This window comes from Semicossyphus pulcher, unplaced genomic scaffold (assembly GCF_022749685.1).
Source record: "Semicossyphus pulcher isolate SPU_LCO1_2020_fin unplaced genomic scaffold, fSemPul1.0.p SCAF_15, whole genome shotgun sequence".
Classification (NCBI taxonomy): Eukaryota; Metazoa; Chordata; class Actinopteri; order Labriformes; family Labridae; genus Semicossyphus; species Semicossyphus pulcher.
The window spans coordinates 29,865,116-29,878,711 of NW_027211659.1; the positions used below are offsets into that span (position 1 = coordinate 29,865,116).

The 13,596-nt window shown below is 46.4% G+C and overlaps 1 protein-coding gene across 1 annotated transcript in view; it reads left to right on the top strand.

The window, feature by feature from the left end:
* Positions 1–13,596, top strand: part of LOC138592283 (kinesin heavy chain-like) — a 67,611-nt gene that overhangs the window by 51,016 nt on the left and 2,999 nt on the right. The window contains exons 18-24 of the mRNA XM_069663034.1: positions 22–98; positions 2,688–2,797; positions 4,175–4,276; positions 12,149–12,209; positions 12,291–12,362; positions 12,502–12,606; positions 13,052–13,268. Coding sequence (XP_069519135.1) covers positions 22–98; positions 2,688–2,797; positions 4,175–4,276; positions 12,149–12,209; positions 12,291–12,362; positions 12,502–12,606; positions 13,052–13,268 — 744 coding nt within the window. The remainder of the gene's footprint in view (positions 1–21; positions 99–2,687; positions 2,798–4,174; positions 4,277–12,148; positions 12,210–12,290; positions 12,363–12,501; positions 12,607–13,051; positions 13,269–13,596) is intronic.

Genomic DNA, 13,596 nt, shown 5'->3' on the forward strand with positions numbered 1-13,596 from the left:
TGTGTGTGTGTTTGTGTTCAGGTCAAATGCAGGAGCTGACAGTGATGGACAAAGAGAAAGAGCACATGAGCAGACTGAAGGACGCTGTGGAAATGAAGGTAAAAATCACGTGTTTGATCAGAGTAAATAAAGACTATTTTTTGAATAAGACATTAACAAAGTTCTACTGACAGAGAAACTAGCTTTAAGGGCCCTGTCATACACCCGCACAAAGCAAATGGCAAGTGATCTTGCACCTATGTTAGTGCCCATAACAATTTCATATCTGGTTAACGGGGCTGATTTCCTGACAAATCTTAACAAACAATTTTGTGACTTACAGTGCCACCAGCTGTTGTGGAGGGAGAATTAATCCTGACATTTGTGAAAAAGGAAATACATTAAGGATAAAACACATATTTGTATGTCTTTGTATACTAAAGCAGTGGTACCCAACCTGGGGTCAGGGCCCCCCTTAGGGGGGGCGCCAAAGATCGCTGGGGGTGCACGAGGCTTTGTCTGCACTGAGATTGTCAAGATTAGACTGTTCAACTATTAAAAAATATATTTTTTTGATCCTCATTCAAATATAGTAGCTACTTTGTGGGCCACACCTCTGCGAACTATCGGCTGATTGGTGTTAATTTTTGCCAATAAAGATTTGGAATGAATCACTTTATTGTTCTGGTGTACGTGTGTGCGGGCTGGGGGGGCTCAGCCTTTCTTAGATAAAAACAAGGGGGGCTCCAAGGAAAAAAACAGAGCTCTAAAATTGTTCCTGCTCTAGAGAGCTAAAGTGTTCCTGCTGTAAGTAAATGAAATGTTAAAGGCTGCTGAGGTCAAACTGCAAGACGCAAGGCTGACCCTGAGAACACAAATAAAGGCACTGCAAGACACAGGGCCAAGGAACAAAGTGGCCACTCCAGCCAGCCCACAGCTTGACTGAAGAGACAACTAACCCATAGCCCACAAGGCCTTGGGAGGACGACCATGTATGGACGACCTACCATGGTGTTTTATTTTGAATCACCGGATGCTCTTTGCTGTTTTCCGTCTGACATCCTTTTTGGAATGATCTGCTCTGTTCAGCTTGACGCGTGCTTGAAGCGGTCTCCATCAAAAATAGATTCGGCACATATCTTTAGCGGAGCAGAGCGGAGAGGGCTTCTGGGACGCATTGGAGATGGAGCATAGTGCGTGCTGTGGAATCACGAGCATTGACTTGAATGGGCTTGATCAACTCCGGAGGTCGCAGCACACACGGACGCGCCGTAGACAGAAGCTGTGGAATTTGAGGCTAAGGCTTTCAGGGGGTTATATCAAGAGCCCTGGCTGCCCTGCATAAGAGCTCTTCTAAAGGGCTGGGGGGGGGCGGCGAATATAAGGTTGGTCTGCTGCCGGCCTAATAACAGGAGGAGGAAAGGGAACTTGCCAGGTTCCTGAACACTCTACTTTCTCTATTCTGGCCTCAGCCATTTCCCTAGAGAGAGAGGGACCTGTCTGCTTCACTATAAGGAAGCGGCAACGAGCCTCTCTGGTACATGCAGGCAACATAAAACTGTCCATGCATGACTGAGGGTTCGCCCTGTACAATATTTTGTGTTGGTGCCCGGAACACAATACACATTTATCATGGCCAAAAATATGTCCCTGCTGGCTTTCCTTTCTTTTTTTTTATTGAATTCGTGGGGGCGGGACTGGCAGTAACCCAGAAGCACCTCTCACTTACTTGTTTACACTCTGAATTAGCTCAGTGTGCTAACATAAGCAGTGGACCAGCTTTTTATTTTTATTTATTTTAGTGACGTGTCAACTGACGCTCCGAGAGCCACACGTTTAATCACTTTTCTCCTCTCTCACTCTTCGGAGAATAGACAGAAGGCAATGTTAGCCTACTACTGAATGTGGCTAGCGTATCACCGAGCTTCTTTCAGGGCAGAGAGACACTAGTTCAATGGGGACTCGAGGTGTTCAACCCGCTGTTAGACAGCTTTCAGGGCCTGCACTCAACAAGGGACCCCCTCCAGACGCGTGAGCTCACAAGCAATACGTCGGAATAGGGATACACAGCTGCCATGACCGGGAGACCAGAAACCATAGCCAGCCATTTCACTTTCCCTGCTGAGTGGGTTAGTTGGCCCTGAGCATTACGCTCAAAAACCAGGCTGATGGGAAGTCTAGGTGTTCAACCTGCTGTTAACTGGCTTTCAGGGCCGGCGCTCAACTAATGAACCCCTCATACCCGTTAGCCTCCAAGGACCGCAAGCAATACATCGGAATAGGGATACACTGCTGCTATAAGTGAGAGACCAGACACGACAGCTGGAGACAGGAGCACCGTAACTGGGGATTCTACCAGAGACAGTGCAGCCAGTAAAAGACAACAGGGTCCCACTTACTACTTACTTCCCACTAGCCCACTCTTTGCTTTGTTTGTTTGAGGTATCTTAGACTGTCACATAGCAACCTGACTGAGGTGGAGATCAAACACTCACTGATTCCACGCCAGTACAGGTGTTTTATAGATTAACCGTGAGGCATGGCCGGGCAAGCCGCTGTGTCTTAAAGAAGTATCCACGTATCCTGATGGCAGGGGGATCATTCCCCATACATATGTAATATGTAAGAGAGTGGGGAGATACTCTCAATAGGATATAGAACTAAAGTGTTGGTAGATTAAATGTTGCTGTGTTCTCTTTGTTCTGTAGAGAACTCTTGAGGAACAGATGGAGAACCACAGAGAGGTTCATCACAAACAGCTGAGTCGGCTCCGAGACGAGATTGAGCAGAAGCAGAGACACGTCGATCAACTCAAAGAGTGAGTCTTTGATTTTCTTATTTATTATAATAACCAGTCTGTGACTGATCATCTTTATTGATTATTTATTATTATGTTTATATTTATGTAGCAAACATAACTTATAACTGACTGATCAACGTTTTATTGTTTACTTTAGTTTAGTTTGTCAGGGACCATGTTTAACATTCCTTAATCTCAGTTAATGAGAGGAGATGCATTGCACCAGACTTAGCTGATTAGCTCATTTCCATCTGCAGTCCTTGGGCAGGTAGAAACACAAGCAAACAGAAGCACAAGCACACAAGCACAACAGAATACAATATACAATTAGGAAATACAGAATATGATTAAGAGATAACAAAGTCAGACTACAACATCATACTCACGTTCCCTAACCTAAAACCTACCACCCTCCCAATCCTCCCTCCACTCCCACAAATAGCATACCACCATATGTACCCACACCCACCCACTCTCTCTCACACACTCACACGCACACATACACACACACCAAATAATTGTCTTCTGTGTACAGTACGAGATCTTGACAATGACAAATGGATACCTAGACATTATCAATCAAAATTAATGCACACGATTGATTTCTCAGAATCCAATTTTTCATTTCACGGGAAAAAGTTTTCTAATTTGTACAAGTTTTCAAATCTGTGGGGAGCTTGTTCCACTCCTTTATGGCCCTAAATGAAAAGGCAGATTGTGCCAGGGCAGTAGAGCAGAGTTGAACAAATTCCGGTAGTGATTCTCAAACTGTGGGGCGGCATGACAGGGGGGGCGCGCCTGTGTTTTTTTTCCTCTGTGTTTTTTGTTTTGACGTCGGACAGCCCAGGTCAAAACAAAATATAGTGCTCTCTGCACAGCTGCTGGCCCCGCCCCCTCTGTCTGTCAGTCTCTCTGTTTGCTTTGTTGACTGCCTTCATCTGCAGTCTGTTTCATTAAGTTACAAAAGTTAAATAAATATTGATATATGACGATCAAAACAATTGATCGAAATTTTTCTTTCTCCAAAGGGGGGCTTGACAAAAAAAGTTTGAGAACCACTGCCTTAAGGGGTGGAGAGGTGATATTGTGGATTATTTTAAAAACCAACCGGACAGATGAATACATAACATTTTTTAAATAAAAAAAATAAAAAAATGTATTGATTATGATAACTGATCAGTTGGTGATGGTTTGTATGTCAGCTGTGTTTTTTTGATCATTTATGATTTTACTCTCTTAATCTTTTTATCCAACGTGTGTGAGAATTTGTCACATGATCATGTGATTATTTTAAGTTCTTGATTTTAAAACTTAATATATTAATATTTTAAGGCTGCAGCTGTAGAAATGTGGTGTGATAAATGGACTTTAATGGATACATGTTGTGTTGTCTAGTGTGAATCAGGCTCTGCAGCTGGAGAACAGGAAGCTTCAATCTGACTTAGACAAACTGAAAGCTGAAGATCAGAACAAAGACCAGAAACTCAAGAAACTGCAGTAAGTTTGTCCTTTTGTGAAGTCATACATTGAAGGTGTGCTTCTTTCCCTTTCCCAATACTATTCATGAACAATACATTTTCATTCCCAGTCATTCATTTCCATTTACAATCCCTGCTAACCTAGGAGCTGCGTTATGCTGGGCACTAACCCCTGGTAGGGTCTCTCAAGGCAAATTGGTCTCAGGGGAGGGACCAGACTAAAAGCGGTTCATAAAACCCCATCAAAAGGCAGAAATGTGGTATAGTTACCTCACCTAGATCAGGGAGGCCGGGGCTACCGCCTGGAGCCAGACCCCCTGGAGCCAGACTCGAACCGGCATAGGCTGGTTCTTGGTATGTGGAAGGTCACCTCTCTGGCGGTGAAGGAACCGGAGCTGGTGCAGGAGGTGGAGCGCTACCAACTAGATATAGTTGGGCTCATGTCCACACACAGCTCCAGCTCTGGAACCAAACTCCTGAAAAGGGGATGGGCTCTTTCCTTTTTCAGGAGTTGCCCAGGATGAGAGGTGCTAGGCTGGTGTGGGGATACTCACAGACTGAGTGCCGCTGTGTTGGAGTTTTCCCCGGTGAATGAGCTCTGACTGTAGTCAGCTTATGCACCAAACAGTTTGGAGTACGCTGCCTTGTTGGAGTCACTAGGTGGAGTCCTGGAAGGGGTTCAGCCTAGGGACTCTATAGTTCTTCTGGGGGACTTTAGCGCTCACGTAGGCAATGATGGAGAAGCCTGGAGGGGGGTGATTGGGAGGAGCGGTCTGCCCGATCTGAACCCCAGCGGGGTCTTGTTATTAGACTTCTGTGCTCATCATGGATTGGCCATAACAAACACCATGTTCGAGTATACGGTGATTCATAAGTGTACCTGGTACCAGAACACCCAAGGCCACAGATCAATGATCGACTTCGCTGTTGTATCGTCAGATCTGCTGCCATATGTTTTGGACACTTGGGTTAAGAGAGAAGCAGAGCTGTCAACTGATCACCAAGGAGGTTCTAGCAAACGTTAGAAGACTCAGCAGGGATTGACTTAAGTTGTTTTCAGCAGGGGAAGCCATATCTATATCCATGGCAGAGGTTGCTGAAGTAGTCAAAAAGCTCCTCAGTGGCAAGGCGCCTGGTGTAGATGGGATACGGCCTGAGATGCTGAAGGCTCTGAACCTTGTTGGGCTGTCTTGGCTGACACGACTCTTCAGTGTCACGTGGAGATGTGGGACAGTACCTGTGGAATGGCAGACCGGGTTGTTGGATCCCATTTTCAAAAAGCGGGACCAGAGGGTGTGCCCCAATCATCGGATTATAACACTTCTCAGCCTCCCAGGTAAAGATTATTCCAGGGTGCTGGAAAGGAGGCCCCGGCCGATAGTCGACCTTGGATACGGGAGGAACAGTGCGAGTTCCGATCTGGCAAAGGAACAGTGGACCAACTCTTTAACACTAGAACCGCCAAGCACTTGTTTGGTACTTGTTTGGCAAACTCCCAGGCTCAAGAGCGTCTGTATCCTTTTGTTCTTGTTAGTGGGCCAATGACGTCATCTCTTTACATCTCTATATGTGCACGCAAGGTCACCATTCGACCCAGCCCCCACAAACAAAGCCAGATAGATGATCTAATAAAAGGTGTACCTGGGATCCTATAAGCAGTGTAAAATGTGCTATTTGTATTTGCTAATGTCTAAGAAATAATCCAAAAAGATTGCGCAAATGATCACATTTGTCTAACAAAAGAATGACACCAAGCACTGCCACTGTGGCCTTCTTTGCATATAGCACTCAAGTCTCTCCATCCCTCATCATCAATTTCAGCATTTGTATTTGAGTAAATAAAATAATCAGAAATGAAATTGAAAATAATCCTGCTTTTTGTCAGACTGTAAAAGTTGTGTAATAACTAAAGTCCACTGTCCCGCCGGTGTGATATATAACCTACACTCTCTCTCTCGCTCTCTCTGTGTCTCACACACACTCACTCTCTCGGTCTCTGTCTTACTCCCTCTCTCTCTCTGTAAGGTTCAATCAGCTTCACCCGTTTGCAGTGAGGAGCTCGGGGTGTTTCAGCAGGCTCTGGTTCTTGCTCCAGTTCTGGCTCAGAATCAGACCCGTCACTTTCCTCTTCAACTTCAAATTCAATATCTGACCCGCCATCAGAGTCTGCAAAGTCCCAATATCTGTTCTGTCGGAGCAGGTATCCCGACTGCACGTGTTGTCAGCAGCTCTTTCGCAGCTCTGTCGCACCTAGACTGTTTTGTCCTGTTTTTATTCTGTTTTACACATTTCAAGTTTTAAATCCACGAAAGACTAGAAGATTTCAATCATCAAGAACTATGTTTTGAAGGTTCTGTCTGCCGGCACAGAAAGCTTACTAAGGCTAACACTACCAGCTTGTTTTTTGCCTGGGAGCTAACAACCACAAGGGTGACTGCAGAAAGTACACAGAATCAAGATGAGTTACGCTATGACTCTACGTACCTCCCTGTCCGGCTGTGGTAGTTGTGCTGGCCTGGTCAATAAAGTCATTGAGTTGGAAAAAGGGATATCCACTCTCTACCAGATCAAGGAAGCCGAGAAGTTCATGGACCCTCTCATCTTCAGCCCAGCACAAACTAGCACTGCTAGTGCCCGAGAGCATGATGCCTCAGTCCATTCCCAGGCTGCTGCTTACCCTGTAGGAACCGCTGAAGTTACCTCACCACCGGAAAGTTCCATCGCTGACTACCCGCCGCTGTGACTCCTCCTCCAGTCACCATCATTGATGACCCCTGGACACGACTTGGTGCTAGACCCAAAGCCCCCATCAGCTCCACTCCATCCCACCAGCAGCCCTGGTCGACAAGAGAGGCAGGAGCTCCTCTAATGCACCCAGGCACTTTAATATCCAGCTGAAGAACAAATATGACCTCCTGGATCAGGATTTCCCTCCTCTGGCTTTGGAACCTGCTCCTCGTCAGCCTCCTCGGCAGTCCCACAGAACCCTCTGATCACTGTTGCCTCTGGCCCACCCTCCAGGCAAACTCCAGCACTTCTCCCATAACAGAACTCGTCTTTCCCTACCGCTCTTCGCACCTGCGGCAAGACGAGCTCCTGGTCCTTGCTATGCCCGCTCCTCTCCATCCACTCAGCCGCCACGGGCCAAGCATCACCCACTAGCCAATCCCCCTCGGGCCACATTTATCATCGGAGATTACTTCAGTAAACTCCTGGACTCCCTCGCGAGCCAGGACAGACGTGTCCTCATAAGTGGACCTATCCCCCCACACAACCGCAGCGTGGGTCGGTTTAGCCGCATGTTGAGTTTCCATACGTGGCTGCAATTTACTTGTGCAGCCCGAAACGTAGCCTTCATTGATAACTTTAACCTCTTTTAGAACTGTCCAGCCCTCTTTCGCCCCGATGGTATCCACCTTAATGGCACAGGTTCACGCACTCTTACAGATAACATTTTCTACTGTATCTGGACTTCTCCCTTGCACTGTCCGATACCACATGCCTCCCCACACAAACCGCACTTGCTCCTCCTTTTGGCCAGGAGAGGTTCCTACCGCTAGCTCTCAAGCATCTGCCTCTGCCTTCACTCATGTACCCATGAACATTCCGGTTAGAATCCCTGACCAGCGCCCACGTCCTCGCTATGCTCTACACGAGTTATCCGTCTGAGTGTTTTTAGCTGGTGATTTTGACCTGCACATTGATGATGTCACAAATGGTGTAACAACTGAATTTCTTAATATCACTGAATCTTGTAACCTCAAGCAAAATGTTTTAGGCCCCACTCACATGAAAGGTCACACCTTGGACCTGGTTTTCTCTCATGGACTTGATATTGATAATATCCGCTGTGCGGACCTGCTGATCAGTGATCACAAATTAATTTTCTTCTATCTCCTTTTAACAGCTGAACCTCCCTGTCCTAAAAGAAAATTGAAATCCCGCATCAGCACGTCAAATACAGCCGATCAGTTCTCAGTACACTACACTATCAGCTTTTCCCTTACTCCCACTGTCTTGGACTCATTCCATCCTATCAGCTTAGAAGATCTGATTGATCTGATAAGTAAAACAAAGCTGTCTTGCAGCCCTTTGACACACCGCGAGGAGACCAAGGAGACAGAGCAGATGCAGCTCCCCAAGTGCTCCCCAGGTCTCTGACCCTGATATTCGAATGAGACGTCACCAACACCAGAGTGCTCTAAATCATATGTGTTCAAACTAAAACACCTCGTGAAACACTATATACAGCTTGTACACCTTACACATTTGGTTGTTAGTGACACCGCCAGTCGCTGCGTGTACACTGCCCCATGGTTAGGCGCCAGCCGCAGCCTTGGACATGGCCAACCCTGCAAACTGCGTGCATGCCCATGTCCACAGCCCGTGTGCCATACTGCAAAATCGTGGGGAGCGCAATCCCCCTTGCCTGTTCACGTTTGCTGCTGCCACCGTGCTGTCTGTATGTGATGGCCCTGCAGGCTTGGTGCAAAGTACTGAAGGGCCAAGCAGATGGCCCTCAGCTTCAGAGTATTGATGTGCTGACCCTTCCAGGGGGCACGTCAGTCCCCTCTGGCACCCTTGCCATCGTGGACTGCGCCCCATCCTGTCAGGGATGCATCCGCTGAGACCACCTGACGATGCAGCACTGGACCAAGCATACTTCCCTTTGAAATGTTGGCTGGGATCTTCCACCAGGGATTGTAGGTGTCAGACCCTGAGGGATTCCTGCCTCTCCTGAGTCAGTGTTACCAGCCCAGCCCTGGCATCTAGCCACATGCCCAGAAACTGGGTGGTCTGTGCGGGCTGTAGTCTGCACTTTTCTTCCTTGACGCGAAGCCCCAGACTCCGGATGTGTGGCAACAAAACTGATAAATGGTGATGGCACTGCTCCACTGTCCGGGCGCAAGCCAGCCATTTGTCTAGGTAGTTCAGTATCCTGCTATCTTGCTGACGCAGAGGCCCCAAAACCGCATCCATACACCTGGGGAAGGTGTGGGGGGCTAGTGAAATCCCGAAAGGGAGAACGCAGAACTCGAAGGTCTTGCCTTCGAAGGCGAACCTTAGAAGCCTCCTGTGTCCTTCCCAGTGTTCCCTGTGTTAGCCAGCCGAGTCTGTACTGCCATTGTGGCATGCATCCTCATCAGCATGGCATCCATCTTTTTAGGGCAACCACTCTTCCCGAGAACTGAATTAGATGGTGACACCAAGGCTGCCAAGGCCATGGTCCACGGGGGGTAACGGCCCACAACCTATCCTTTCCGGATTGTGGACCGACGCTAAGCGTTTACAGAGCCCAGACCAGCGACCAGTCACTGGCGTCATCTGAAACTGCTTTAGCATCACCTCCTCAAAATCGGAGAGAAGAGGCACCTGAAGGTGCATGAGCCGACCCAAGCCTTGTCATCAAAGCGGGAGGTGGTGGGCCCTTGATCGGATGGCATATTAATATTTATTGCTGCTGTCGCCCTGCTAATAATCTCTTGGAGGAGAGGTGACTGCTGTTCTTGATCCTCCATGTCTGTTTCCTGCTGCCCAAGATGGAACATCTCATCTCATCATCATCAGAGGCTGTCAGGGTGAGAACGTCCAACTCCCCTTCTTATTCGGAGGAAAGGGGGCAGTTCTCTTCCACAAGTCCAGGAGCCGAAGACTTACTAACAGTCGCCTGAGGCTCGTGTGACACAGCTCTCTGACCCCCCCCGTTATTTACCACTATAGTGAAAGGCAAGTGGGCCTCTTCTCCTGCTGTACCCTGCGCTACTGTAGCCGCAGCCTTGGGGCGCTTAGCCGACTGAGGTCTTAAAGCAGGAGCAGGCGGCCGTTTACCAAGCAAATGGCAATGGGCCTCTGTTTGTCTTACTGACATACAAAAACAGCTCATGCATGAGGCTGGGTTGTCCCTGGCTGTTAATGCATGTTCAGCTCCTAAACAGAGCACACAATAATCATGTCCATCCTCTATGGGCATTTTCACACCACAGCCCATACAGGGTGGTCCCTAGCTGCTTGCCATACTGACGCTGCTTGTTGCCAGGCAACCAGAAAGCATCCCTTTTTTAAATTTATTTTTTAAACCCGGAAGTATACTCGTGTGCTGTGCCTTATGTTTGCAGCATTAGCGGCTAGCTAATGCCTAGTTTTGTTTGGACACGCAGCGAGCACCCTCACACTATTCCCACCAACTTGGTCGGCTTGTTGTGGTGGAATATGTTTGTTGTATGGCAAGGAGAGTGCGTGCTTTTGTGACTTTAGGATTGGCGTGCCATCCCTGCCGACCGGGTCGGCGTCGATCGCTGCTGTACCTGGATGCGTTAACAGAACGGGTCTTGTAATACACCACCGGACAGAGAGCTCTTATCCCTGCTGTGCTGGATGTGGTGCGGAGGAGCGGTTTTAGGGTGCATGTGTATGGACATAAACAGCCTAGATTTACACAGTTTTCCTTTTTTTTGTTTTTGTCTTTTTTCCAGGATGTAAACAATTGGATTGAATATACATACTTAACCATCTCATCCTTCTTTTTTCTTTTCTGTAATTGATCAAATATCTTATAAATGACCTTTCTGTCCTGAGCATGAAAAAAAGAGTCCGCAAAGTCCATGTTCTGTAGCATTTCCAATGCCTCCAGGTCACCTGAGTTGAATTTATAAAGCATTTTTTAACCTTTCCTAAATAATAAAACTGCCTACAATTATTAATTTCTATTGTGCTTAATCCATGTGAGTGATTATTTAGTGCTTGTGTGCAAAATTAGTTTCGATGTCTGAGTCATTGTCTCAGTGCTCAGTACATTATATATTACATTATTGTGACGATGCAGGCATGTGCAGGTTAGGTATTTAGGAAGAGAGAAGGCCTACGAGCGTGTCCCCTGGAGGGTCATGAAGGGGCTACTGCGGGAGTATAGGGTACCTGGGCCGTTGCTACAAGCCATCTGGTCTCTGTATAACTGAAGTGAGAGCTGTGTCCGCATTCTCGGCACAGAGTCAGACACTTTCCTGGTTGGATATTGGCTTCCAACAGGGTTGTTCCTTTTCACTGATTCTGTTGGGTGTTTCTCGTGTTTCTCGTGGACAGGATCTTAGGGCACAGCCGGTGGGAGGAGGGTTTCCAGTTTGTGGACCTCAGAATTTCATCTCTGCTTTTTGCAGATCGTGGTTCTGTTGGCTCCAGCAGGTATTGGGGCGGTTTGCAGCCGAGTGTGATGCAGTTGGGATCAGAGTCAGCACCTCCAAGTGTGAGGCCATGGTTCTCTGCCGGAAAACAGTGGATTACTCCCTCCTGGTGGGGAGTGAGTCTGCATCAAGTGAAGGAGTACTTTGTTCACGAGTGAGGGTAAAATGGATCAGGTTGACAGGCAGATCAGTGGAGCACCGGCAGTAATGCGGGCGTTGTACATGATCGTCGTGGTGAAGAGCGAGCTGAGCCTGAAGGCAAAGCTTTCCATTTACCTGTCAATCTACGTTCCAACCCTCACCTGTGGTCATGAGCTGTGAGTAGTGACCGAAAGAATGAGATCGCGGATACAAGCGGCTGAAATAATTTTTCTGAAAGGTGGACATCCACCCTTACTGAATGAAGGGTGGCATTTTTTTTTAAATATTCATTTCCAAATATTCAACTAAAAAATTCATTCTTGCTAAAGGCTCAACTTTTAGCCAAATCTATGAACAGCATGGAAGAAAAACACTGTAGGACTACTGTAGGGCTCTACCGTACAGTAGTTGCATCTTAAACGGTAAAGTCAGTTACTGATTCGTATAGATGAGTCTTTACATCCCTTGAAAATGTTAAATGGACCTTCACTATATATCTCTTTTGTTCGTTTTGAACTTTATTTGGATGAAGAACTGTCGACTCATTCTCAGACTTTGTTTTTGTTATTTAGGTTCCTAAATGAAAAGAGAGAACAAGCCAAAGAGGACCTGAAGGGTCTGGAAGAGACTGTGGTATGTAGAACCTTATTACATCCATCATAGCTTCATATGCAGCAGGTCTGAGATCAGCTAAGTTTGTGTTTCATCCAACAGGCCAAAGAGCTTCAGACACTGAACCACCTTCGTAAAGTCTTCATCGAAGACATCGGCACCAGAGTCAAGAATGTAAGAAAACCATTAAACACAACTACAACACAGCTATCATGATTTACACACAACTCACAACTGTTCACACCTGTTTCTAATGATGTGATCAAACCTGATCTTTGTGATGGCACACCTGAACCTGTCTCTGCTTCTTCAGAGTTCAGAGAATGACTGTGACGAGGCCGGTGGTAGTCTTGCTCAGAGGCATCGAATCATCTTCTTAGAAAACAACCTGGAACAGCTAAGCAAAGTCCATAAACAGGTGAGTATACCTGTTCACTTAGCTCTGTCATAGCCATCTTCAGCCTTATTGAAACTTTTTAAATAAAGTAAAAATAACCCTAACCCATACAACTGAAGCATGTAATTTTGTGTTTTTGGTAAATGTAACCCTTTGTGTTTTTGGTAAATGTAACCCTTTGTGTTTTTAGTAAGTTTAACCCTTTGTGTTTTTTGTAATTTTAACCCTTTGTGTTCTCAGTAAGTTTAACCCTTTGTGTTTTTAGTAAGTTTAACCCTTTGTGTTTTTTGTAATTTTAACCCTTTGTGTTTTTTGTAAGTTTAACCCTTTGTGTTTTTAGTAAGTTTAACCCTTTGTGTTTTTTGTAATTTTAACCCTTTGTGTTCTCAGTAAGTTTAACCCTTTGTGTTTTTAGTAAGTTTAACCCTTTGTGTTTTTTGTAAGTTTAACCCTTTGTGTTCTGCAGCTGGTGCGGGACAATGCAGATCTTCGCTGTGAATTACCCAAACTGGAGAAGCGTCTGCGGGCAACAGCAGAGCGGGTAAAAGCTCTGGAAGCTGCCCTGAGAGATGCCAAGGAGTCTGCCATGAGGGACCGCAAACGCTACCAACAGGAAGTGGACCGCATCAAAGAGGCTGTCCGGTCTAAGAACCTTTCCCAGAGAGGACACTCTGCTCAGATAGGTGACGACATCAGTGCATGTTTCGCCTGAGAGGGGCACTAAAAGAAAGTGTCCTAAGCTAGAAAGCAGGTTCACCAAACCCTGACTTAAACAACGTATGTCACATTCAACATTGACATCTTTGTATTCAACTGTGACAGGATGTTACAGGCTCCAGGAGCTAATCTAAATATCAATGTAATAGTCAGTAATCAATCAATCAATCAATTAATCAATCAGTCATTTATATAGTCTGATGTACACTCTGATATACACTCTGGTGTACACTCTGATGTACACTCTGGTGTACACTCTGATGTACACTCTGATGTACACTCTGGTGTACACTC